We start from the raw sequence: 27185 nt of genomic DNA, 5'->3' as shown, positions 1-27185 counted from the left end.
AACGTCTTGATCTATTTGAGATTATAAACTGGTACGCGTGAAACTTTTGCGCAATAACTATCACTATTTATCTATATCTATATATCTCTTTTTGTTAACTAGGCAAGGTGTCAACTTCCTTCTATCGCATTACCTAACTATTGCCAAGTGTAAAGTATCCGGAAAGTTTTCGTACCAATTTATTATTAACATTTATATACATATATATATATATTAAATATTATATATATATATATATTGAAATATTTTACAACATACATTTGTATTTTAAATATTTATTTAAAAATTGCATGACAAGTATTGATGTATTGAATGTGTCTACCCTAAGTATCATTAATAACAATTTAAAACACTATTATCCAATCCGTGATTTATGGACCCTTATGCGGGTCCAACCTTATTGATAATAAATTTATCCAATTGGGGGTAATATATTTAATATTATATAATATAAATTATATAATATATAATAAATTTATATATATATATATATATATATATATATATATATATATATATTTCCCCATATTGGGTAATAAATTCTATCTAACGTAAAATGACAAACTTCGTTTTTTATGGTAAATTATTTTTAAATATTTTTTTCTTTTCATGTGTTTAACAATTATTATTAGAATTATTAATATATTGATATTATATATAATATATATATATATAAATTAATATATAAATTGTTTCTTTAAATATGACCCAATCATTTAAAAGTTGGACACCTTCCTCCACCCTTACATTTAAGATAATTGAACACGTAAATTTGTAAATTAGAAAGAAATGGGGATTGTTGTTTCTTCCCGCAATTCGTATTTCCCAGGCTCTCATAATGAAAATAATGAAAAAAAAAAAAAAAAAATGATTTATATGGGATCGGTAAATTGCGGTAGAAAGAGGACCACCTTGAAAGGACCATAGGTGGATCTATGATCGAAACTAGTCGTCCGTGAATTGTACCGTGTTAGAAAACCACAAAGAAAAATTTGGTTACAACGGTGCACTATTGCATTGCTACTTTTGCGGTTGAATCAACGAGCGAATGAAGTTTGATCATTGCATGTGGGAAGAAGAAGAAGAAGAAGAAGAAGAAGAAGAAGAAGAAGAGGGAAAGATAAATATTTATGTTGACGGTCAAAAAATTATTTCATCTTTAAATCCAAAAAAAAAAAGAATGACTAAACACAAGAATGAATAAATGGTTAATATTTAAATTAATTAAAAATCATCATTCTCTTACTAATTATATTTAAATTAATTAAAAATCATCATTCTATTATTAATTAAATTTAAATTAATTAAAAATCATCATTCTTTTATTAATTAAATTTAAATAAATTAAAAATCATCTCATTCTTTTATTAATTAAATTTAAATTAATTAAAAATCATTATTCTATTATTAATCAAATTTAAATAAATTAAAAATCATCATTCTTATTAATTAAATTTAAATTAATTAAAAATCATCATTCTCTTACTAATTATATTTAAATTAATTAAAAATCATCATTCTTTTATTAATTAAATTTAAATTAATTAAAAATCATCTCATTCTTTTATTAATTAAATTTAAATTAATTAAAAATCATCATTCTATTATTAATCAAATTTAAATTAATTAAAAATCATCATTCTTTTATTAATTAAATTTAAATTAATTAAAAATCATCTCATTCTTTTATTAATTATATATATATATATATTTTTATATATATATATATATATATATATATATATATATATATATATATATATATAATAATTTCAATAAATAAAATTAATATAAAACTATAGAATAACGTTATCTGCAGTAATAATACGTAAATAAAATTATTATTAATTATACATTATATTTTTATTCTGTTTTTTTTTTCTTTTTTTTTTTTTTATAGATCACGAGTTGAACACAACACAAAAGATAATTTGTTAAAATTATTAACAACATTGAAATAAAACTCTATAGAATTGTATTAATTGAAAAATAATCTAATTGTATTAATTAATTTATTAATTTGTAAATAAGGTTATTTTTTTTTTTTTTACAATTATATCTGTAGATATTTTCCCATAAGATTATTATCACGTGTAACACGTTGGAATCGAATCTCTCGGTTGTTTTTACAAGGATCATTGTTGCGAATAATCTCCAATGTTGCACCGCAAACGTTGAAAATGATAATGTGAAAGGATTTTTGCTTTGTTTTTTTTTTTATATTATTATTATTATATTTTTCAAACTACAATAGGAATGAAAAAAAAAACAAACTTATTAAAATAAATCGCGTTTTTGATGGACAAAGTTATTCCAATGAAATGATACGGAAAAAAAAAGAACAAAAAAAAAGAACAAAAAAAAAGAAAAAAAGAAAAATTACAAAAATAATTACAGCGGTATCAATTAATAAATTATCTAATAATCTATCTTAATTTAAATGAACAATATTTGTTTAAAATAAAGATAGGATTTCAAATGTTTAAAAAAAAAAATAATAAAATGAAAAATTGTAGGATGAGATTTGTTTGGTCAAACGATTGATAAATAAAAATAACTGTTTAATAATAATACTGTTTATGATCTGTGATTAATATAAAACCTTCCCTCTTCTTCTAAAGTGTTAACAGACACCCAGACACCACGGGAATGTACTTAGGGTGGTGCAAGATCCTATAAAAGCGTGATCGATTGAACGCCTTGGCGCACTCCCTTCTAAGACGTCCGTTTTGTTACCGGTGGTGTCTCAGCATCACAACGATGACATTACTTGTAAGTGATTCAAAAATAAAACAAGAACAAAAAAAAAAAAAAGTGATTTTGAAAAATATGCTACAATTTATCCAAAATATATATATATATACATAAGTATATCAAAAAAAGAAAAAAAGAAAAGTTTTTCTACGAAAGTTTCTTTGATCCTAAAAAAAGAGAAAAAAAAAGACAAAAGTTTTGTATCATTTTGTTCTCTCCCATCTTTCATTTTCATTATCCATAATATCTTTCTTTTAAATATGATTTTTGATTGTGTTCTATTCAATTATTTTCTTTTCTTCTTCTTTTTTCTTTTTCTTTGACTGCTAATGTAAGTTCGGTAAAAAAAAAAAAATGAAAAAAAAAAACAACAACATTTAAAGTGAAGTGTATTATTATTTATGAAGAAAATATTAGAAAAAAAATATGATGGGGTGAATTTTGTTCCAGATAGTACTAACCGTGTTGCTCGTAATGGCGAGTACCGAAGCTAAGTACATGTGGGCACCCTTGTACGAATATCGTGGACCACCAGCACCCCTATCGAAAGATGGCAGGGTATTAGAAACCGCGGAAGTTGTACGTGCACGTAATGCACATATGGCGGCACATGCTGAAGCATTGTCAAGGATTAGAGAAATCAAACGTAACGATTATACTGACAGGATGATGATGATGAGACCAACTATGGTACCACCAATTATTGCACCGTTAACCATCAAAACAAGAACTCGAACGATTGCTGCTGCACCACTTTCACCAGATGGTCGTGTTGTTGACACCCCTGAGGTAACGCCATTTTTTTTTTTTTTAAATGACAATTTTACTTCTAATATTTTATATTAATATTAGAAATTGTTTTTAATATTTTTTGTGTTGTTTTTCTTTTTTTTCTCAATATGACACGCCATTACGTCGACATTTTTAATGATAACTTAAGGTTATTATTGTGTAAAATAATTATCATATATATATATATATATATATGATAATTTATATATTATAAATATATTATATAAATATAAAGATAATTTATATAATATAATTAAATATTTTTATTATTAAATAATATATAAGTATATTATTATTACTATTATTAATTGGTATTAGGAACTCGAAAGTTAATTGCCACAAATACCAAATCCCATCAGTATATATATATATATAATAATTAAATTCTTGCATATAGCAATTTTCAAATTATATAACATATTTTAATAAATATAAAATGTTAATAAATAGGAGCATCCTATAATTTACAACAAAAGATTTAATATTTAAAATTAGATTTACTAACTAAGCCAATTTGACTAACTAAAAATTTGATTACTACATATATATTATTATTATACTTATTATTATTATTATTATTAGGACTTAATCCTATTATCGCTCCCGCATAATAGAACTAAGTTCTAATAATAATTTATTTTTACCGAGGGTAGGTTGCAAGTCTCACCCTCGAACCCTCCTCCTTTATCTGGGCTTGGGACCAGCTAGTTATTATCTAGTTATCTAGATACTAACTAGGCGGAGTTAAAATTTAAATATTATTTTTCAAAACACATATTAAGACACACACACACACACACACACACATTAGTTTTTAATTATAAAATAAAAAAAATTCATTCTTCTACTCCAACCCTTTCCATTAAATGTTTATAAATCATGAAAAATAATACTGAACAAAACGTTTGTTAATTTAATTGTTAATAATAATGAAATTTGTTGATAAAATTTTAGGTAGCTCAAGCAAAAGCTGCACATTTAGCGGCACATGCACGAACAACCTCAAAATTGGCCGCAGCTGCGGCTTCCGCAGTAACAGCGGCCCAATACCAATTGACCGATTACGATGACCATAGAAATCTAATTTACCTGTCACCTGTTCGTGTTAATTATGCAGCGATATCACCAATAGGATATCGAGGACCACTTGCACCTATTGGACCCGATGGACGTGTCATGGATACACCGGAAGTTGCTAGAGCTCGTGCTGCTCACATGAAAGCACGTGCGCGTGCAATTGCTATGGTCTCTCATCGTGAGGACAGTAATTATTATTAAAAAAAAAAAAAAAAAACCCACACACAAGAAAAAAAACATGATTTACAATAACATAATTGGTGTATAGTAGTAGTAGTTAGATCTTTCAAATCCTATCTTTTGTTTTTCTTTTTTTCTCTTAGGTATATTATTATAATGATTTATAATTAGAAAGAGAGAGAGAGAGAGGGATACACAGGGGTTAGCTAAAAATTAATTGGAATTGCAGTTTTACGATTAACAACAACAAAAATAAGGATAACATTATTCGTGTTACAAATAATTACAATTTTTGGCCCACCCTGTATAGGAATTTCTATTTTTCCATAGAAATTAAATTATGTTTTTCATTTTTTTTTTTTTTTTTTTTTTTTTAATATAATCTCTCTATTTAGGAATAGAAATATAACACTCTATTATAATTGTCAGATAATAATTGTTAATTTTTCATAGTGATAATTGATTTTTGTTCTTTTAACTGCATACTTTCATACATTTCCTTTTTTTTAGGTTCATAGATCTTTTTTATTATTGTTATTATTATTATTATTATTATCTTCTTTTATAAAAGGGGATAAAAATTCGATAAAAACGATTATTCGAATATCGTTCGAGTTTTTTAGTTGGCTTGAATAATAGTAGTAACATTTTTATGGTTATGTATAAATAATCTTCCTTTTTGTTCTGTTTATTTTTTTTTTTTTAATTTTTTTTTAAAGAAAGAAGAGAATGATGGTTAATTCGATATAGACGATTATGTACCTGATTTTTCCGTCGTCTTTTCTCTCTTTGTCTGTAATAGTTTAAACAAAAACTCGAACTATACTAATCAAAACTTTTGCAAACAATTGTATATAGTAATTATTGTAGATTTTGATTAATAAAATAAACTGATATTTTGAATCATTTTTTATCATTGATTTTGATAATTATTATTTTATGAAACATGCATATATATATACCTATATATGTAATCAATAAATATATCGTATTATTATTTATTTAATAACTAGTTGTATCCCGCAACGCGTTATTTATAATAATATTACGCCTGTAGGAATGCAACCCTCCAGACACACTTTAAAAATGTTGCTTGCAAGCGACATCTGTTGGGACGGCAATTTTTTTCACTCCAAACTGGTCATACATGTATGTATGGCGGGTTGCCTATCTTTCGGGCAGAACAAAAAATCCGTTCTGACAGATGGCGCTCACAAACAGCATTTTCAAACTGTGTCTGAAGGGTTGCATTCCTACAGGCGCACGTTTTTATAATTATTAAATAAATAATAAAAATTTATTTGTAATTTTATAATTATTAATGCATATTTTAAACAATAATATTTAATATCTTACATGAATAGTAAATTTAAAAAAAAATGAAATTATTCGATGTTTCGACATCTAATGATCGTCTTAAAAATAATAAAACATTAAAAAATTGTTCATAATTTTATTGGAGAATGATCCATGTATATATTCTCACGAATTTCAATAATAATTAAATAATCTGTTTATTTTGTTTATCCATTTTCAAATAATCTCCATTCTAAAGAAGTTTTCACTTCGAAAAAAAAAACTAAAAAACAAATTAAATAGAAAGAGTTAACGGTAAATCATAAGATCATATACATATTCATGAAATAAAATTCAAATACTAAGTCAATAAAGAATGTAACTACGATGGTGTGGTACTTCGTTATCGAGCGATAAATCAAGGAACGATAAATCAAAAGGTAACATGACGTTAATGACACTACCGTATTGTCGATTAGATCGAAATCTTGTCGGGAGCGTGTTAATCGAACAGCACGTGCTAGATCAATAGATCATATATACGATCTATATACGATCTATATACGGTCTATATATATGAGACGTCCTTCGTGCAAGGAACTTACTTTTCCACGGCGTCAATGAACGTAAAATGAATCGAATAAGATCACAACGAAGTAATTCAAAGCAAATGAAAAACTAGTTTAGAATAACAGGATTATTAAGAGGATCACCTTGAAAATCATTTCCTTATGATGATGAGAACTCGTACGATTTACAGTTATTATCATTGAATTATTCATAACTAGATTGTTCATATATCATTTACACGTATTCATGTTATATGTATGTATATATTTATATATATGCATATATATGAATATAATAGAATATATTTAATAGCACCATACACATAAGAAATTGACAATTGATCGCTCGAAATCTAATATGATAATATAACATTAATGATATACAATAAAAAAGTAAGAAATAAGGCATAGAGAGCGACAGACAGACAGTAAAATAAACCAGAGATCTATGAATCGAAGGAATTATTCTCGTTCGTCCGGATAAATGATAAGAGGTAGTTGAAAATCGTTGAAATCAGTCGGAACGAAGAGCACATATCATTTCTTCATCATCTGCATCTTCTTCTTCTTCTTCTTCTTCTTCTTCTTCTTATGATTAGTCTTGAACGAGGTAGATACGAAAATTGAATATTATCGAGGTAGATTTTAAAAGATACCAGTAGGTGTGCATCTCTTAAATTGATTCGAGTCGAACGAACGTAATCCAAAAAAAGGAAAAAAAATGAAATAAATCCTTTTAGTAATAATTGTGTCCAGGATTCCAGGATCCTTGGTTCCAAGCGCCATTGTTATTCCATGATGGATCGTAAGCACCAGAAGCAACTGGATCAGCTGGCCCAGCTGGTACACGTTGAGCTTCAGCATTGTACAGAGAGAAATGAACTGACTTGGCTTGTTGAACCTCGGGTGTGTCTACTACGCGACCATCAGGTCCCAATGGTGCTGGTGGACCACTGTTAAAAGAACAATTTAATGAATTAATATTAATAATATCTCGTTAATGTATTTGATATTATTAATAAACCTGTAATGAGGTGCATAACCAGCAGGTGCTCCAGGTGCGTATGGTCCAGGTACGGGTCCACCAGGTCCTTTCGGTGCACGTGCATTGGCTTCGGCTAAAGCTGACAAATGAGCAGCCTTTAATTGGGCTACTTCAGGAGTATCTACCACACGACCATCAGGACCAAGTGGTGCTGGTGCAGCATGCCCACCATAACCGGCATGTGGTCCATACCATTGCGGAGCACTAAGGGCCACGCTTACCACTCCACAAAAGATTACCTAAAAATATGATAAATGTTAAGAACAAGTAATTCTTTTTCTTATATAAATACAAAATTTAATTGTTTATACTTACAAGATGTTGAATCATCGTTCCTCAAACGTTCAAACTTTAGCACAATACTCTAAAAAAAAACAAGAATCTCTATAACGTCTGTTTCAAACGAAGTCGAGAACTGCATTACAAGTTTCACTTACTTAGATCGTCGAATTTATAGGAGTAGAGACTGCATTGGCACTCGATCATGCCCCACCTTTGTACTACACTCACCACCAAGACAGGGTATAACCACACCCAAGAAAATGCTCTCTTTAAGGCTGCAACGTGTGTCCTGTAACATTTACCAAGCGTTAACAATGACATCGCTTTGAGTAACCTCGCCACGCATTCAACATACTCGCCATTTCCGTGAGCGAGTTATGCGAAGCGATATTAACACCCAAACAACTCTCATGGATCATGTTATGACGATCTATGCATCTATGATATATCGATCTTTCTCTCAGAATAATAGAAAATAAATGATCAATCTCATATATATTTTTTTGTACATATATACATCTTATCGTGAGATAGAAAACTTTTTCATGTAAAATAAAAATAGAAAAAGATAAAAATATTATCGTGATTGCATAATTTGATTTATAGGTACTTCAATTCGCAACCCACGCGATGATGTCATAAATAGTTGTCACTTTTATCGTAACGCGTGACAATCATTCGTCAACCTGTGGTTCACCACACCAATACCAACAAGCAATCATTTATACAACAGACAAAAGATTCCTACGAATCTCTGATAATTCAAGATCCGCCTAGTGTATCCGATCATGCGAGAACGTTTGACATAATCTCTCTTTCTAGTTTTTTTTTTTCTAATACAAGACAATCGGATTGCCCTAGCAATACAAAAAGAATTCCTTCAAGGAATTGCACCTTATGACCCGGACCACGACTTTTGTTACGCATGAACGATAACTATTTAATAATTTCTATATTATTATAAATATTTTTATAATATATCATTTGAAATACTTTCATTTTGTTTTCCTTTTTTTTTTTTTTCTATACAATTAAAAATTTGATGATCATTTGAATATTTTCTAATCTTCTTTACCATCAGTGCTATCTTCCTTATCAACATTTCGATCTGCCTGCCATCTGGCGAGTTTGCATAATAATTACTTGGAACATTGAATCTGTATTATCAATAAATCAGATAAAAATAATGAATTACATTGATTGCGTTTACATACATTTTCTTTCGTATGATTTTATCAGTCGAATTAATCAAATTTTAAATCATTATTTAATAAAAATAATCATTAGTATTATTTAAACACTTTCGATGGTTATAATTATATATCAGATTCTTTGCAAATCAATTACTTTTCCTATTAAATTCATAGAGAAAGAAAAAATCGTAAAAGTAACAATAATAATTATCTATTATTTAAATATCTATTATCTAAACGAAATATATTAGATATTATTATTTTTACTTATTATTATGCAAAGTACACGAAGTGATCGAGACACCATCTGGTAACACATTTCGTGAGTTTCGTCATTCACATATTCTGAATGTACAAACTAAATAATAAATTAATACTTAATGTAGTGTGAAATAAAAACAAAGACAATTAAAAAATAACAAAAATAATAAAAAAAAATTATGTTCGGCACGTCGAGAGAAATTGTTAAAAATTTAATTATTAAATTTGGTGAGAAGTAATTATCCAATATTTGTAAGATGAAAAATAAGATGGTAGATCATAGTTTACAAATATATCTTTTCACATGTTAAAAAATAATGATTCTTTCTAAATTATTTTACTTAATTTAATAACAAATTATTTTTCTAGGTAGACAAAATAATAATTTGAATGTATGGTGTGTAAAAAGATTGAGAAGTAATTTACCAAATCAAGAATGTGTGAAAAACGTTTTTCATCAAAAATATGGACAACCTACTTCAATGTCTCATCCTCATCTTTTAAAAGACGGAGAGGTTACTCCTGGTATACACCGTGATGAATACAAACAAAGGAGATCTAAATTAATTGAAAATATTCTACAGAACAGTAATACAAATGATCGATGTAAATCACAGTTTATAATAATACCATCGTCTTCTAAAGTATACATGTCTGACAAAATTCCATACGTTTTTCGTCAGAACACAGACTTTTTATATTTCTGTGGTTGCAAAGAACCTAACACGATATTAGTTATTACCACTGTAGGAGATAATTTTACATCTATTTTATTTATGAATCAGAAGGATGAACATTCTGAGTTATGGGAAGGACCAAGAACTGGAGTAGAAGTGGCTCCTGATTTGTTCGGTGTTAACAAAGCTCTTCCTGTCACAGAGTTTGAAAGATTTTTTGGTTGTTTTATTAATGAACATAAAAATAGCATTATTTGGTACGATGACACTAATATACTTCAAACTGAACTACACATTAAGTTAAATGAATTAATTAAAACAAATAATATTCAACGATTTATCTCTCCAAAGAGTTTGTTTCATAAAGTACGTTCAATCAAATCGCAAAGTGAAATTAATTTGATGCAAAAAAGTTGTGACATAGCATCTATGGCAATAAAAAAAACTATTCAAGCTTCCAGACCAGGAATGAGCGAACATCATCTATTTGCAATAGTCGATTACGAATGTCGTATAAATGATGCTGAATTTTTAGCTTATCCACCTGTTGTTGCTGGAGGAAGCAATGCTAATATTATTCATTATATTTCTAATAATCAAATTATTCAAAATGAAGATATGGTATTAATGGATGCAGGTGAATATAATTATTATTTTTTTAAATTATTTTCTATTATTCAGATATTTCATTGTTTTCATTTAATATTATCTATTTGTAGGTTGTCAATATCACGGTTATACGTCTGATATTACAAGAACGTGGCCTATCAATGGTAAATTCACGCCAGAGCAAAGAATTTTATATGAAATTGTATTAGATATACAAAAAGAATTATTGAAAAAAGTGAACAAAATGCCAACGTTAGATCAATTATTTCACAACATGTGTTTGCTCTTGAGTAAAAGATTACAAGAAATAGGCTTAATACCTAAAAGTTTATCAGGAGATAAATTAATATCAGCTGCCTTTAGTTATTGTCCACATCACGTTAGCCATTATTTAGGAATGGATGTACATGATACTGCCAAAATATCTACCAATGTTCCAATACAACCTGGAATGATTATAACTATCGAACCTGGTAAATAATCTGACAATATATATGTATATATCTAATATTTATCTATACATAATTTTAACATATATATTTTTTTCAGGTGTATATATTAATCATAAAAATCCCTTGGCACCATCAAATTTCCATGGGTTAGGCATACGAATTGAAGATGATGTTTTAATTACAGAAAATGGACCTTTAGTATTATCAAGAAATTGTCCAAAAGAAATTAATGAAATAGAAACTCTAGCAAGTGAAAATCAATGTTAATTAATTATTAACTTTATAATTAAATCTGTTAATAATTACTTCGATATATAAATGACTTTTATAAAAAGGAATATATTTATGGAATGTAGATACATTATTTGTCTCATTTTTATTGATCTTAATCAATAAATGTAAGGATTTTTAAATATTTAGACAAAATAAACTTTTAATTTTGTATGCATATATATATATATATAAATCTATAAAAATATCTTGGATTAAATGTTACAATATTTTTACTGCTAATTAATTATTCTATTCAAAAATTTGTTTAAGTGGAAGTAAATGAATATTGTAAACTTGTATCCAATATAACAATAATAAGATTAATAATAATAATGTATATGCAAGAAGTGCTAACATGAATATGTATATATATATATTTATATATATATTTTATAGATAAAAAAATCGGTAAGTAAATTTTATAGTATTGTATACAATACAATTCTAAATGGAAATGTTTGAAATGTACTTTTCTTAAATCATTTAAATGCAATTATCTTCTTTCACAGAAGTAATTCAAAAAAAATCGATTAATCCATTAAACTTTTACTGATAGAAATTTATGTTGTATCTTCTTGTCGGCTTCTTTTAAAGTAATGAAATTATTAAGCTGTTTTGCACGTAACTTTGACCAAACCATATGATCATGAAGCGAGTGTATCTGAGCAGCAGCAAGTGCAGCACTTTCTGGATAAGCGACTGTTGTGCAACCAAGTCCTGCAAACATGATTAAAAAAACAAATAAAAACAAAACATTAATTAATTAAATATCCTACAATAAGTTTACTAATTGTGTATATACTAATCCAAAGTATTCAATAAGTTACATTTATATATTCTATAATTACACCATTTGATAAGCAAATTTCGCAATCCATTTACATTAATAATAACGTATTCATATCTGTATTATTTTTACTAACATATTTATATATAATTGAAATAAAAATAATCAATTTATAAGAAATGTATTTACATACCTGAAGGTACATTTATGGATGACCATATGTCTTGTGTAATATTCTCTGGTTTAAAAGGAGGACAATTAATAACTGGAAAAGTAGTATTTCCAGACAATACTGGACCTAATCCATTACTTCTCCCTGCTACAGCAATCAACACCGCCTACATTAAAAAAGAAGAACTTCTGATATCTAAGAAGTAAATAATATGCATTCGACATAATTATCGGTTTTTTTATCATATTTGTAAATGGAATTTTCTTTGGCAGTAGACTGGCATAGGTCATTCAAATTTATACAGATTCGTATCCATATGATCAAACATTCCACTGGCAAGCAATTAATTATTATTCTCGTAATTATAATAAATTATTAATTTGATTTATTTCAATACCTTTTTCCCGCTACCTTCATATTCAGCAAGAATACGTAAAGTTTCAAGAGTACTTTTGTGTGCACTGCACACTCTAAGTTCCACTATTAAACCTAATTTCTTCGCATAGGAAGCTATTTTCTCGCAATGTTCTACATCCGATGGAGAACCCATTAAAATAACGACCAATGACATCGGAGATAAAATGAGATGATCCAATTGAGCTGCTACCCATTCGAAATTGCATTTAATTACATCCAAATCAGCTTTAGTGACATTAGATAAATTTCTATATACCTGGGTAAATGTACACACATATTATAAATACATACATATACGAATAAAAACATAATAGGATATATAACACATTATAATTTTGAAAATGATAATAAAAAAAGAAAACTATTAATTACTTGTTTATCTTTCATCAAACGCTTATCACCGGATGGCCATAATCTCCAGGAATCACTGTCAATAACATCGGAAACAACAATATTACCAGACGTATCTACACCAAATTCTATTTTCATATCTATAAGAGAACAATCTCGTGTTGCCCAAGTTCTTTCTAGGATTTCGAAAACGGTCAATGTAGTACGTTGCATAATATCAACCTCGTCTTTGCCAATGGTAACTCCATTTAATTTGAAATTAGCAGAAATAATTTGTTCTTCCGACCATTGAGGATCATGATTGGCATCGTCCTTGTAAAATGTTTCTTGCAATGGTGGATTAAATCTGTATCCTTCTTCTACACCTATATTAAAAATAGAACATTTGTTAATCTTTTAACAAAAGTTATTTCACCAGAATAAACAATTACTTACCTGAATGTCTTTTCAAGAAACTACCGGTGGCTAATCTTCTTGTAACCCATTCGATGGGTACCATTTCACATTTGCGTGCTATAAAAGCATTCTTATTACTACTATCAAGCTTGACAAAGGATGTATTGATACCGGCTTCATTTAATAATTGAAATACTTTAGATGTTGTAGCTGTACTAATAACGCCTTTGCCTTCTAAATTATGAGCCTTAACACCATCTCCAGCCGTAATTCGATCTTTACTTTGAATGTAACATAATGTTGGTTCATTCAAAATCTCATAGACCTTTTTGGTCTTACCTTCGATGATCAATTTACCTAATTTATATTCTGTAAAGTTACAAATAAAAACAACAGTCATTTGTCAATCATTCTCTCACTCTCCATAAACATATAATTTAATGATTTAAAACGTCATGATTTTTTACAAGTAATCAATAACCTGTAACATTTATCAAGTATCTATTGGTTAGATTTACCACGCATGTGAATTTAATTTAAAGAGATCATCATTCGAATAATACAATTTTTAAATACAATATGATCTATAACAAAATACTATTGTATAAAAAAAAAAACAATAGAACCTATCTTAATGCAACAATGTTCTCTCATAAATATAAATTTAAAAGATTTTTTTTAATATAAAACAAGAAAAAAAGAAATAAGAATGACGAGACTCACCAGTCATTTTGTTAACCAGCCTATTCTAATCACGTACAACGATATGAATGCTGGTCCGCGTTACGGATCAAGGAGTAAAAAGGAATTTGATCAGATGGTAGTGGGGAGAAAAATAATATAACATATATGTATATAGATCATGTGTTTAATTATTTTGTTTGGTGTATGGAATATTCTGGTAATGCTGGTTGATCTCTTTCGATCGTGATGCTGTGGCATTATCGTAACCACATTCCCCTTCCCCTAACCCCTCGTACCGATTACTCAATTATTAAAATCAAAATAACGTAATCTAAGACGTGACGACATAAAAATTTATTCTCGCATTTAATACAAAATAAAATTGTTGTTTTTTTTCTTCTCGTATGTAACATTAATATTTTCGAATTTTTTTTTCTTTCTTGCGTTATAGGATTATTCGAAAAATTATATATAATCGATATTACGCAATCGATAAATCGTAAACAAGTTAAATCGAGATTGGAATAACATATGTTTAAAAACATTTTTTTTGTTTTTTTTTTTTTTTAAATTATTTTAACGCGGTAAAGTATGAAATTCAAGATGACCACTCTCATAACATTTTTTTCTTCTCTTCGTTGATATATAATTAATCGATATTACGTAATCGATTATCGAGTTATCGTGATTAGAAAAATATATTTTTAAAGACTTTTTTTTAATAGGTCGATTTTGACAGACATATTAGAAATTATTTGGACGCGGTAAAATATGAATTTCAAAATGGCCGCTCCCATTGTTTCTTGTTTAAGGATCATTAAGTTCAATAGATAATTAATACAAAATTATTTGATATAATATAAAGTACAATTACCACTATCTGTCGATAATTATAGAATAATCTTTAATGTGAAATTTCTATTTAAATGTCAATGGAAACTTTGGATAAACAATGATAAACAAATTTAAAAAAAATATCGATAAATATTTAACAAACAACAATAACAATACGCATATTCAAACGTCATTAAGCAATATATGAATCATTCAAAATGAAATAGAATCCTTACAAATATTAGCAGAAGAAGAAGAAGAAGAAGAAAAAGAAGAAAAGGAAAAAAAAAGAAAAAAGTAATTATCGACAATAATATTATTAAACAAAGTGACTTTGAAAATAATTGAATTGAAAAAGTTTCATTTATAATTTCATTTCTATCCAACAAAAAAGAAACATCTAGAACAATCTAAAATCGAATAATAATGTAACGTGCAGAAAAGATCTCAATAAATTTCATATTGAATAAATAAAAAATAAATAAATCTCCATAGATAAATAGAAAAATAAATAAATAAAAATTATGTGCAAGTATATATGAATATATGTATATGTGTGAACACGTGCTTGAACAAATGACTAATTCTAAATAATGAATGGTAATGAATAAGAGATAAATAAAAACAAATAAATAAATAGAAACAATGATTATATATATATAAAAGTATATCTAATGAAAGATAACAAAAAAAATGGTAAAAAATAATCAAAAGAATTGATAGAATTAAGGGTAGAGATAGTAAATCAAAGTAGGGGGAGTAATAGTATAAAAAGCTTACCAATAAGCTTCTTTGGGGTAAATTCTATCCGGAAGTGAAGGAACCGGTTTCATGGCGTGATCGTTTTCGTCTTCTTCATTTGTTCTTCTTCTTCCTCTTCTTCTCCATCATCAGTCTGTCATTCTCTTGTCTAGAGAAATATAGTGGAATAAGAATTCATAAGAGAGACAAGTCCCAGTATACTTCTTACATTCAAGTTCTAACTGTGTTTGTGAGAGCCGGCCAGAAAATAAAAGATAATAGTCAAAGAAAGAATTAGTTCACTGTTAAGAAGTAACATGTAAGTAACCATTGGTTTACGAGCTCATTTGTCGTTTAGTTGGCGAACAGAGTGGATTGTATTTTATTTCATCATATCGTATCGATTAATATACTATACGATCGATTATTATACAAGTTTATTATATTATAAAAACGTATAAGAAAAAAAGGCAGAACTACCAAATTTCGCACACATCTCCACATATGTATGTATTAATAATATATTATTATATATAACATATTATGAATATGTATATATATATATTATTATTATTATTATTATCATTATTCTATATTATTTCTAGTATCTTCTTCTTTGTATAAATACATTTTTTTAAATTCATATTTATAACATATTGTTGTATTAAAAAACATTCTATAATACTGTTTTTATACAAAGTATTTTATCATTAATTATATTTAAGAAAATATAAAAGAAGAGAGAAATACGTAATATTCCAAAAGCACGTGCTGAGTTCGTTCTCTCTCTCTCTCTCTCTCTCTCTCTCTTTCTCTCTCTCTCTTTCTCTCTCTCTTTCTCTTTCTCCATACGTATTAACATATGTATTTATATATATATATGTATATATATATATAGAATGGAACACGCGAATGAAGAAACCACGCACGTGATAAAGGATAGACGATCTAAGATTGCAATAATGATTTCTCTTGTTTTATATCTTGTAACTTAAAATGAAAGATTTGCTCGCATTTACATGAATATTAAAAAAATAAATAACCTTCAATTATATAATCTACTATTACATTTCATGTAGGTTTAACCTTTGTTTTATGTATCTAGGCTAAGAAATCGATCATAACATAACTACGTTTATCCTTTCCTTTCGTGTAATTAGAGATATACTTACATATAGTACACACACATACACAACACACACACACACACATATAATATATATATATATATATATTTATATGCAAGTATATTATACTATTTTACGGTATGTGAAAATGAATTATCCAACAAGTACGCAGAAAACGGGTTGATAAAAGTTACGATGATATATTAATGATTTCTATTTAGATTTTTCTAAAACCTTGAATTAAATGACCATTCTAACGATCTTTCCAATATTCATGAAAAAACTGACACGTAATTATAGATTATTTCTATAGATCAACGTTTCATTCTGTTATCCTGATTTGTTTCTATTTTTCTATTATATTTTTATAACTTTCTTCTTTTGCGAATGCAATTGTTTGTTTTAAGACTATCTTATTTCCCATTCTTGCATATTTGTTAGATTTTTTATAAGGTTCAACTTATTATTATTATTAATTTCTTTAATTTTAAATAATATATGTATGTTATGTATGTGTGTGGATGTGTGTTTATATGGATATAGGTTATTTTCATTGAATTTGTTTAGTATTGGTTTTATATTTTATATAAGGTTTAGATTATTATTATTACTATTATTATTATTATTATTAATTTGTTTAATTTATAGAAATATGTGTATGCACACGTGTATGTTTATATATATATATAGGTTACCTCTCTTGAAACAAATAATATTGATAAATATCTTTAAGATAAATCAATATTTGAATAATACAAAAACATTAAATTAAAATATTATTGAATTGAAATGAAAGGAAATGAAATGTTTGTATATGTGATCAATAAAAATTTCTGATGAAAAATAAGTTTTTAGATGACACAAAGCACATCGCAGTTGAATGATGAAATTAATTGCGAAATTTCTTTATCTAACCCCTTGGGGTCGATAGTTTATAGGGGCATTGACGATAATCTGAAATAAGACTGTAGGGGGTCTAGAATGCACTTCTAAAGACACTGATATTAATATTTACTTCACATATTTGTCCATATGTATATCAACATTTGTTCCATTTGCAAAACACATTACGTAAAATTAGTGACGTATAAAACGAGAGAATACTTTAACACTTTGATAATATTATTGAATGTAACTAAAAACAAAAAAGTTGATTTTTAACTAATTCTAATATTTATAATTTATTATATAAATGTATGACACGTAAAAAGCAAAACTATAGATTAATCTTTGAATCATTTTGTTATAGATTAAATATAAAAATGTCTCAGGAGATGAATGATGAAAGTTGTTCTAGTGCAATATCTCGTCTTTCAATAAATGAAGTTGAATCAAAAGATTCAGCTTCTAAATATGAAGGTAGAAATAAAGAAGTTTCTGGACTCACACATGAATGTGGTGTTTTTGGATGTATTGCTGCAGGAGATTGGCCACCACAAATTGATGTAAGCCAAATGATATGTCTTGGTAAGTTAATTTTGAAGAATTTTGTGTATAATAAATTAAGTTAGATGATAACATTAACTATACATTTTTGAATAGGTTTAGTCGCTTTACAACACAGGGGTCAAGAAAGTGCTGGAATTGTTACAAGTCAAGGTGTTTGCTCTAAGTCGTTTTGTGTTCATAAGGGTATGGGAATGATTAATAACATTTTCAACGATGAAAGCATCAAGAAACTCAAAGGCAATTTAGGAATAGGTCATACTAGATACAGCACTTGTGCAGCTAGCGAAGAAGTTAATTGTCAACCTTTCGTAGTTCATACAGCACACGGTGCTTTAGCAGTTGCTCATAATGGAGAACTTGTAAATACAGAATCATTAAGAAAAATGGTAATTAAAATTGAATCTCTTATTTCCTTGACTTTTAATTTGTAACTTTATGAATTTAATTTTAACTTTTATCTATTACTTTGAATTAGGTATTAGGTCGGGGTGTGGGTCTCTCGACGCATTCAGATTCTGAATTAATAACGCAAGCTTTATGTTTAAATCCTCCTGAAGGTGAAGTTAATGGTCCAGATTGGCCAGCACGTATCAAACATCTCATGCAATTAGCACCATTATCCTATTCTTTAGTAATCATGCAAGGAGATAAAATTTATGGCGTTAGAGACCCATATGGAAACAGGCCTTTATGTTTAGGAAAAATAGTACCTATTGGCAAACTCGGTACGTTGCATATATATATATATAAACATTAATATTATAAAAATACATCTATAATTATTAAATTGTGTATTATACAAATTTAGCTGCAGGTGATTCAGATGACGACGATGAAGCAGAAGGTTGGGTAATCTCGTCAGAGTCTTGTGGTTTCTTAAGCATTGGTGCAAGATATGTGCGGGAAGTTTTTCCAGGTGAAATTGTTGAATTGACTCGTGAGGGTATTAAAACTATTGACATTGTAGATAGACCAAATAATAAACGACAAGCATTTTGCATATTTGAATATGTTTACTTTGCTCGAAGTGACAGTATTTTTGAAGGTAAACCATCGTTAACATTAATATCATCAATAAGAATTTAGTAAACTAGTATTTAATTTACATATTTTTGTATTTTTCTTTACAGGACAAATGGTATATTCAGTTCGTATGCAATGTGGTCGTGTATTAGCAATAGAATCTCCGGTAGAAGCCGATATAGTTAGTTCTGTACCAGAATCTGGTACTGCAGCAGCACATGGTTATGCTAGACAAGTGAGTTATCTAATTAAATTATTACTATTACATAAAAAAAAGAAATATAATACAATTAACATTAATTACTTATTTAATTCACATATTTTCTAGTCTCAAATACCATTTGCTGAAGTACTTTGTAAAAATAGATACGTTGGAAGAACATTTATTCAACCTAGCACACGATTAAGACAATTAGGAGTTGCTAAAAAATTTGGAGCTTTATCCGAAAATGTAAAAGGAAAAAAATTAATTCTGATCGATGATTCTATTGTTAGAGGAAATACTATTGGACCAATCATTAAACTTTTACGTGATGCAGGAGCAAAAGAAGTAACATAGTTGCAACTTTATACATATATATATACATTTATAAATAATGTATAAATCTACATCTAATTATCACGTTTATTTGCAGGTACATATCAGAGTAGCATCACCTCCCTTAAAATATCCATGCTACATGGGAATTAACATTCCAACGAGAGAAGAACTAATTGCTAATAAGCTTGACAATGTAAGATTAGCCAAACATGTTGGTGCTGATAGTTTGACATACCTTTCTGTAGAAGGACTTGTTCAAGCTGTTAGACACAATATGGACAATAAAGAAAGCAATTATGTTGGTCACTGCACTGCTTGCTTGACAGGAGAATATCCTGACGAACTATCTAGCGATTTAGATTGGTGAAGAACTTGGACAATCCATTATTTCGTTAAGAGGATATTGGATCCTTTTTTCCAATGCAAACCTTCAATCTATTTTTCCTAATTTTACAAGCAAGAATATTATATCATTTTTATTTTCTTATCAGATATATATATATATATATATATATGTATGTATGTATGTATAAACTATTGGCTAGTGCAGTGCAGTATTTCATATTGAACGATAATTTTAACGATAATTATGTTTTTAATCAATACAATAAAAAGATCAATTTTTTAATGGATTTTTAATAAATTATCAAGCGGAATTATTTATTAAATTATATATTACTTGTAATTATACCTTATCACTGATATTTGTATTCATTTTATCACATTATTTATCAGACTTCAATTTTCCCAATAACGCTTTCAATTTTGCTTCTCGCTTTGATAACTTATCATGCTTTTTATCTTTAGTATTTTCCACAATATCAAGTATAGTATCAGTTGTTTTCACTTGTGTTTCAACCGTGTTAATGTCTGTATTAATATCTTTATGTTCCTGTACATTATCCTTCATATCAAAATTATTTATAATATAATTTTCTATATTATCAAGTAGATTATTCACTTCAGTATCTGAAGTAGAATTATTCAAATTTTGTTCTTCCATTGAAGGTATTGATTCTGTGTTACAATCATTTTTTTTAATAGATTCATCTTCCACAACCTTTGATTTCTTTTTCTGTTTTTTTGTCGTTTTACTTTTAACGCATACTTTCTTTCTATTAACTAGTTTAGTAGGTCTGCATACTTTACGATCGATGTCAGCAATGGAATCACTAGTTTTCGAAGTAGATGGTTTAGAATGGATATGTTCCTTAACTTCTTTTGGGGAAGCTTTTTCGCTTGTAGAAGAAGTAGTTACATCCACTGATGATTTGGTGTTAGAATTAACCAAGTTTTGTTGGCTTTTCCCTTCTTCTGTATCCTTATATATAGCGAACGGATTATCTTCATCAGATTCGGAATCTAATGCAATACCTTGTGACTTCATTTCTTCTCTGATTTTATGTTTTTTCAAATAGGCACATAAAGCATCTATTCTTTTGTCTCTTATATCCTTCCAAAAGGAAAGTGCTATATAAAATAAAATCAAAATTAAATGGTAAAATAAGCTGTCTACATATACAATTTTTATTATTAACATATTCACCACCAATGTTTTGTTTATTTTTAACATTTAGTTATAAATTTTGAAATAATATAAAACTACGTTGTTAATATTTTGTTAAAGAATTTGAAATAATCTAAGACCATATTATTACCCTTACATATGTTAAGATAAATTTGATTGAAAATACCTTCTGATTGATACATAGGTGGAATGCCAGCTTCTTTAATCGTATCAATATTTGGAATGCATTTACTATGCTCAGAGTCACCGAGAACTTCTACCCTTTGTTTAACAAATACTCTCTGCATTTTTAATATCTTTCTAGTCTTTCCAAAATATTTTAAAGTTGGAGCTTGATCAAATACAGGATCATGGATAACTGGTTGGTCATCTTTATCAAAAAACATATAAGTTCCTACAGCATCCTCATAAGTACCTTCATAGAACTATGAACAGAAAAATTCCATCATTAAATTATTTGAAATAATGAACAATTTTATCATATCAGTAAGCCAAATGCTACAATAAGTAATTTAAGGTTAAGTGATAAAATATATGTAAATTTAATTTTTAATATGAAAAGAATAATCTATAAATAACGTACCTTCCCATCAATTTGCATTATAGGATGGTCTGTATCTATTCCAATTATATCTAATTGCAATTCTCCATTTCGAAATATATTATTATTAACAAATCCTTCGAATTCGACGTACACAAGAATATCCTCCTCGTCTTCTTGTAATTCGGTATCGGAATCCATGTTTAAGGAATGCACCCAGGAAACCTAGTAAAAAATTAAATCTAAGTGAAATAAATAACAACAGTGAGGTTATCTCACTGGAAAAACTGTCAAAATGCTATATTTTTTCACTTATATAATAATTTATCAAATGTCTACGGACAAATTGTAAAGTAGAATGGAGTTAAAAAAACCAGAAAAAAAAGATATTAGTTTAGAGATATTAAGATTTTATCAATAAATGCAATCAAAAGCAATTACGATAATAAATATTCACTTACGCACTGCACTGCAATAAACTAGTAACACTACCACCTACGTTTACTCGTGGGAACTAAATGTGTTATTGAGCATGCGCATATGTGTTGTATACATACGCGCATGCGTTTGATGCCTGTTCTTATACATACGCGCATGCGTTTGATGCCTGTTCTTACAGATACGCGCATGCGTTTGATGCCTGTTTTTGCATAGGTTAAGAACAACAATGATGCATGTAATCAACGTAAATTATGAACGCAAACTATGTAAGTATTTAAAAATCGAAAAGGACTAAGATACGTTTTTAATTAATTTTATAATCACAATATACAATAGTTATTTATATTTACATAAATATCCATAAAACAAAATAAATTTACAAATTATTTATACCTTATCGGTCGTCAGTTCTCTTTATACAATTCTTATTAGGTTATAGCTCATTCGGTTTATATGCAATATACATATTTCACTTGTCATTTTTTATGTGACAGACGAGTGCAACACAAAAATATCGTTATATTTTAACGTCCAATAAGGTTTAATACTATAACCTAATTATATACCTTATATTATGATTATAAAAATATGTCAACTATATTGAATGTATCTATGAAATATTAATTAACAGAAATAGCTGGACCAAGTTGATGCATTAATTTATAACATTCTTGAAGTCTTTTCCTATCGCCAATTCTTTCAAAAGTTTTAGCAGCTTCTGCAAGCATACCGGCACGTTCACCAGGTGAAGACAATAATAAAGCTGGTAAATGTTTACATGCTAAGCACAATGCGAATGCATGTTCTCTTTCGCCGTTGATTTGTTCTTGGGATCTATCTTTTCCACAAATAATAGATGAACGTGAATTTCTATGATGCAAACTACGGTCCAATAAAGTCTGAGTTTTTACTGGTGCTGCTCCTGCCATAATACGTGCTGTAGCTTCGTATAAAAATACTCTTGGTAATATACACTAAAAAAAACAATTAAGTTAAGAATATATCTAGTTCTAGAGACAAGATAAGATAAGATTCCTTTATCATTTGGTTCGATGAATACTTACTGACATATGTTGACATAACTGTCTTAAGCACGCTAAATCTCTTTGAAAACTAGCAAGAGATGCATTACTAATTGGTTTTTCTAATCCTCCATCAAATTCTTGCCATAAAATAGTACGCATCTCTAATAACCAATCGCAAAGCCATAATTGTGTAAGCTGTAAAAATATAAATAGTACATCATAATCATATATTATTTTAATGTAATGTTAAAAATATTAGATGTTAAGTATCGATTGCTTATACACATATATATATACATAATAATTATCACACGGTACTTTGGCCTGCCACAGGAGTTGCACTGTAGAAGTATTGCATAGTTGTATTTCACGCAATGCAACTACAATGCACACTCGTAACAGGTAAGCATTCTTCAAAAGAAACAGTGCGCACAGGTGGAGAAATGAAATATTTTTGTATCATTAGTAATCTTATTAAATGTGAATAAGATTATTAATTTTATTTATCTAAAGTTACCTACTATATATACGTATAGATAAAGCTTACCATAACATTTGGAGATAACTGTTGTTTACAATGATAATAACATATGGATTTTTCTAATAATATTCCTGCCTGATCCATTAAACGCATTGAAACTACTTCAGAAGAATGTTTAGCTGCTTGCAAAACGTTGAAAACAGCATATGGCAATGGACTGCGATTACTGTTATTACATGGTTGAAAATTTCTTTCATAAGGAAATTTATTTTTTACAATATTCCAGACAGTTTCATCTTCGTCTCCTAATCTCCATGCTGCAGCAGCACAAATGACTGCTCCCCACCAAAGACCAATTTCATCTTCACAACCTACATAAAGATTGTTATGCATAAAATGTTCATTTAATTAATTAATTAATTAAAATTTATATACCTGCTACGCTGATTTTATCCATACTTGGAAAACAAGTATCAACTTCTGCAGAAGCTATTATATTTCGTGCCAATTCCAATACCGTAGATGCATGTGAATCTCCAGCGGTGCCAGTTAATAATTTTAAACATTGTGTAATTAAATGTTCTCTATAAGCACGTGCTGCGAATGATAAAGGATCTGCCTTACTATTTTGAGAAGTAAACTCGCTATCTGATTGTACACCATATTGCCACTTCTGTGTAGCTACAAATCTTGCACCTTCATCATTCATGATCCATTTGAATTTAGCTGGTACCGTGCACGAAAATAATAACATTCTTGCTTTCCCCAAATAATATTTATGAATAAATGGAAAAAGATACTTTTTAAAACATAATGCTGCATTAACATAGATTTCTGCCAATAGTGCTTTTGGCATATTTTCATCTGCAATTTCAGCATAATTCATAGCAGAAAGAGCAAGATAAAGTGTACCATTTTTGGGTCCTTCAGATAAATGTAAACACAACATGTGCTGGTATACGATAGCTAATTCCATAGCTGATAATTTAGCTTGTTGTCTTTCTGTTTTTCCAATAAAGTATTTACTTAAATTAAGAACCCCTCTTCCAATCCAGAGTTTATGCAGTATTTGTCGTATCGCTTGCCAAGTAGTCACAAGAACAATTTCAGTACGAGATAATGGAAACGAACGATTAAAATATTTTAAACATTTATGTAAATCTCTGTAAGCTTGGCCGTATTCTTGCTTTGATATATTAAATTCTGCTTGACTTCTCCACCGTCGAAGTTCAAAAAATATTTTACTATCTGCTGGGAGAATTGGATCATCGTATAAAAATAATCTACATAAGCCACCAATTAAGAGCATTATATTTGTAAACCATAGGAATATATTACTCCATAATCTGTTATCTGTTTCGGTCGATTCTAAATAGAAAAAAATATATATTATAAGAAAACAATTTGAATTATATATATATATATATATATAATAATTTTAAGAGAACATAAATGTTTATTATATTTACCTTGAAAATCAAGAATAGTTCGTCCATCCACTTTTGTATTTAAATAGTTGTAATTAAACTTTTCGACACTATTCAAGATAATGCCTAAAGGATTAAATATCAAAAACATGAACATGATACCGCATAATGTTAACCTGGTATGATCTCTCATTCCTACTTCTTGTTTATTTGTTGTATGAATATTTTGTAATACATCTGGTTCTTCTTTTATAGGTAAAGGTGAAGCTGGAGATAACGGTGCTGAAGCTGGAGACAGTGATGGTTCGCTAGATTCTGAACGTGGTGGCGTTAATTCACCAATTGCCAATAAGTCGCGTAAGTTTGGTCTTTGGTTTGCAAATTTAAGTGACATGTTTTCAGCTTTCAATTTGGCATTGGAATTCTGAAGAAATCTTATATAATCAATTGTTTTCCTCAGTATAGCTGACTTGTTCAACTTGGCATCGCAGCCAGCAATAATATTTTTTAGTTCAGTAATTTTATCGTTAATAGATGTTCTATAACGTCGTTCAATGGCATTATGAGCACTACGTTTAACTTCTCTAACTCTTGGTACGCCAACATGAGTGTTAGAATTTAAACGATTTATTGGAACTTTGTCAGGATCTAAGACTACAGGAATACCTTAAAAGAAAATGAAAATTAATGAAATATTTTAATTGACAATTTAATAATGATAATTCTTTTTTTAATTTGAAATACTTACCAGTAGTAAATACCGTTCCACTTGGAGTATTTACGATGGTATGTATTTGATGCGGTACAGAATTAGATGTGATAGTTTGCGCTCTATTGGAATAAACGACTTTGTCTGACTTTAATAATTTAGCAGGTAAAAATAATTGTCTTTGTTGTGTAACTGGTGCTAAAGCAACTACCGGAGACTGAACATTAATGTTCATATTCTGCGATATAGTATATTGTGAACTAAATACCGTAGGTGGTGGTGCTACCGGTACTTTACGTGATTTAGTTTGTACAGGTGATACATCTTGTTGAACAGGCGGAATTGGTTGTTCGTTAACTATCGTTTCCGGTGGTGTCAAAACATTTGTTGTATTTGGCGTTTGTTCCAATATATTTAAATCTTTGAAATCCTTAAACTCATCACTATTACTCAGAAAGTCAAATATATCTTCATCTATCTGCATATGTTCATCTAAATCAGGAAGTATTGTTTCATCACCAAAGAGTGTTTCATTTTTTAATAATTCACAATTTGTAAGTATATCTGTAATTCAAAAAACAAGGTCATATTAATAATTTTACTTGTACATATAATAATTATATAAAAAAAAAAATAATATTATGAATAAATTTGAAGATCTTTAAAGTTATATTAATTTTAAATATTAATTTGTAATCTATATACTTTTATTAATTATGTATAAAAATGTAAATCTTTAATCGATAATATTAATGAAAGACGAATAATTATATAAATATAAATAAAGAATATTCAAGCCGCAATAAACAAAACTCACCGTCTATACCAGGAACTTCATTGAAATTGAAGTTTTCGTTTCCTTGAAATGAAAAATCCGTTTCTTGCTTACTTGGCCATCCCCCTGGATCAGCCATTTTATTAAATATTGTTTTATTTATAAGTTACTTGATTAAAACAATCTTTAATGTTAGAAACTGAAGCACGTCAAGCGCAATAAACTGAAAAAATGACAATAATCATCCGACCTGTAAAACAACCAATCAGAAAGCTT

General features: G+C 28.1%; 7 protein-coding genes across 14 annotated transcripts; 3 read left to right on the top strand and 4 right to left on the bottom strand.

Moving 5' to 3' along the window:
* The first annotated feature begins 2450 nt into the window (after window positions 1–2450).
* Window positions 2451–5706, top strand: LOC107065315 (uncharacterized). Of its 2 annotated transcripts, none has more exons than XM_089172627.1 (3): window positions 2451–2772; window positions 3209–3543; window positions 4501–5706. In XM_089172627.1, exons 2-3 carry the CDS (start codon window positions 3229–3231, stop codon window positions 4822–4824), a joined length of 639 nt encoding a protein of 212 aa, XP_089028753.1. In that variant the 5' UTR covers window positions 2451–2772; window positions 3209–3228; the 3' UTR covers window positions 4825–5706. The 2 variants fall into 2 exon arrangements, with proteins under 2 accessions (XP_089028753.1, XP_015174388.1); XM_015318902.2 differs by having other exon boundaries at window positions 2471–2772; window positions 3205–3543.
* Window positions 5707–6912: 1206 nt separating this feature from the next.
* On the bottom strand, window positions 6913–8453 carry LOC107065316 (uncharacterized). 3 transcript variants are annotated; one of them, XM_089172622.1, is made up of 5 exons: window positions 8351–8453; window positions 8151–8284; window positions 8029–8077; window positions 7693–7952; window positions 6913–7621 (listed from the first exon to the last, which is right to left on the bottom strand). In XM_089172622.1, the coding sequence occupies exons 3-5, from the start codon at window positions 8041–8043 to the stop codon at window positions 7405–7407; spliced, it is 492 nt and encodes a 163-aa protein (XP_089028748.1). In that variant the 5' UTR covers window positions 8044–8077; window positions 8151–8284; window positions 8351–8453; the 3' UTR covers window positions 6913–7404. The 3 variants fall into 3 exon arrangements, with proteins under 3 accessions (XP_089028748.1, XP_089028749.1, XP_015174389.1); XM_089172623.1 differs by having other exon boundaries at window positions 8151–8442; XM_015318903.2 differs by lacking the exon at window positions 8351–8453 and having other exon boundaries at window positions 8029–8161.
* Window positions 8454–9516: 1063 nt separating this feature from the next.
* LOC107065334 (xaa-Pro aminopeptidase 3) lies at window positions 9517–11602 on the top strand. Of its 4 annotated transcripts, none has more exons than XM_015318928.2 (4): window positions 9517–9677; window positions 9819–10763; window positions 10846–11208; window positions 11285–11602. In XM_015318928.2, the coding sequence occupies exons 1-4, from the start codon at window positions 9629–9631 to the stop codon at window positions 11452–11454; spliced, it is 1527 nt and encodes a 508-aa protein (XP_015174414.2). In that variant the 5' UTR covers window positions 9517–9628; the 3' UTR covers window positions 11455–11602. The 4 variants fall into 4 exon arrangements, with proteins under 4 accessions (XP_015174414.2, XP_015174413.2, XP_015174412.2 ...); XM_015318927.2 differs by having other exon boundaries at window positions 9523–9677; window positions 9823–10763; XM_015318926.2 differs by having other exon boundaries at window positions 9531–9684.
* A 209-nt stretch (window positions 11603–11811) lies between these two features.
* Window positions 11812–16017, bottom strand: Paics (PAICS bifunctional enzyme). Of its 2 annotated transcripts, none has more exons than XM_089172617.1 (6): window positions 15882–16017; window positions 13623–13952; window positions 13209–13552; window positions 12817–13092; window positions 12441–12585; window positions 11812–12177 (listed from the first exon to the last, which is right to left on the bottom strand). In XM_089172617.1, the coding sequence occupies exons 2-6, from the start codon at window positions 13684–13686 to the stop codon at window positions 11999–12001; spliced, it is 1008 nt and encodes a 335-aa protein (XP_089028743.1). In that variant the 5' UTR covers window positions 13687–13952; window positions 15882–16017; the 3' UTR covers window positions 11812–11998. The 2 variants fall into 2 exon arrangements, with proteins under 2 accessions (XP_089028743.1, XP_015174380.1); XM_015318894.2 differs by lacking the exon at window positions 15882–16017 and adding an exon at window positions 14307–14540.
* Window positions 16018–17664: 1647 nt separating this feature from the next.
* LOC107065309 (amidophosphoribosyltransferase) lies at window positions 17665–20653 on the top strand. Its single transcript, XM_089172614.1, has 7 exons — window positions 17665–18436; window positions 18512–18804; window positions 18894–19143; window positions 19227–19463; window positions 19549–19676; window positions 19770–19991; window positions 20077–20653. The coding sequence occupies exons 1-7, from the start codon at window positions 18166–18168 to the stop codon at window positions 20347–20349; spliced, it is 1674 nt and encodes a 557-aa protein (XP_089028740.1). The 5' UTR covers window positions 17665–18165; the 3' UTR covers window positions 20350–20653.
* LOC107065303 (uncharacterized) lies at window positions 19515–22486 on the bottom strand. Its single transcript, XM_089172618.1, has 5 exons — window positions 22094–22486; window positions 21677–21935; window positions 20674–21452; window positions 20218–20426; window positions 19515–19668 (listed from the first exon to the last, which is right to left on the bottom strand). Exons 1-3 carry the CDS (start codon window positions 22250–22252, stop codon window positions 20707–20709), a joined length of 1164 nt encoding a protein of 387 aa, XP_089028744.1. The 5' UTR covers window positions 22253–22486; the 3' UTR covers window positions 19515–19668; window positions 20218–20426; window positions 20674–20706.
* A 303-nt stretch (window positions 22487–22789) lies between these two features.
* Window positions 22790–27172, bottom strand: LOC107065302 (Sterol regulatory element binding protein). Its single transcript, XM_015318878.2, has 7 exons — window positions 26952–27172; window positions 26174–26698; window positions 25468–26091; window positions 24434–25366; window positions 24065–24369; window positions 23557–23712; window positions 22790–23466 (listed from the first exon to the last, which is right to left on the bottom strand). Exons 1-7 carry the CDS (start codon window positions 27046–27048, stop codon window positions 23113–23115), a joined length of 2994 nt encoding a protein of 997 aa, XP_015174364.2. The 5' UTR covers window positions 27049–27172; the 3' UTR covers window positions 22790–23112.
* Window positions 27173–27185: the final 13 nt, after the last annotated feature.

The sequence above is a fragment of the Polistes dominula genome, unplaced genomic scaffold (genome assembly GCF_049000335.1).
Source record: "Polistes dominula isolate Pdom_NZ unplaced genomic scaffold, Pdom_raw_medaka contig_23, whole genome shotgun sequence".
Taxonomy (NCBI): domain Eukaryota; kingdom Metazoa; phylum Arthropoda; class Insecta; order Hymenoptera; family Vespidae; genus Polistes; species Polistes dominula.
This window is presented reverse-complemented; position numbering and strand designations above follow the sequence as displayed.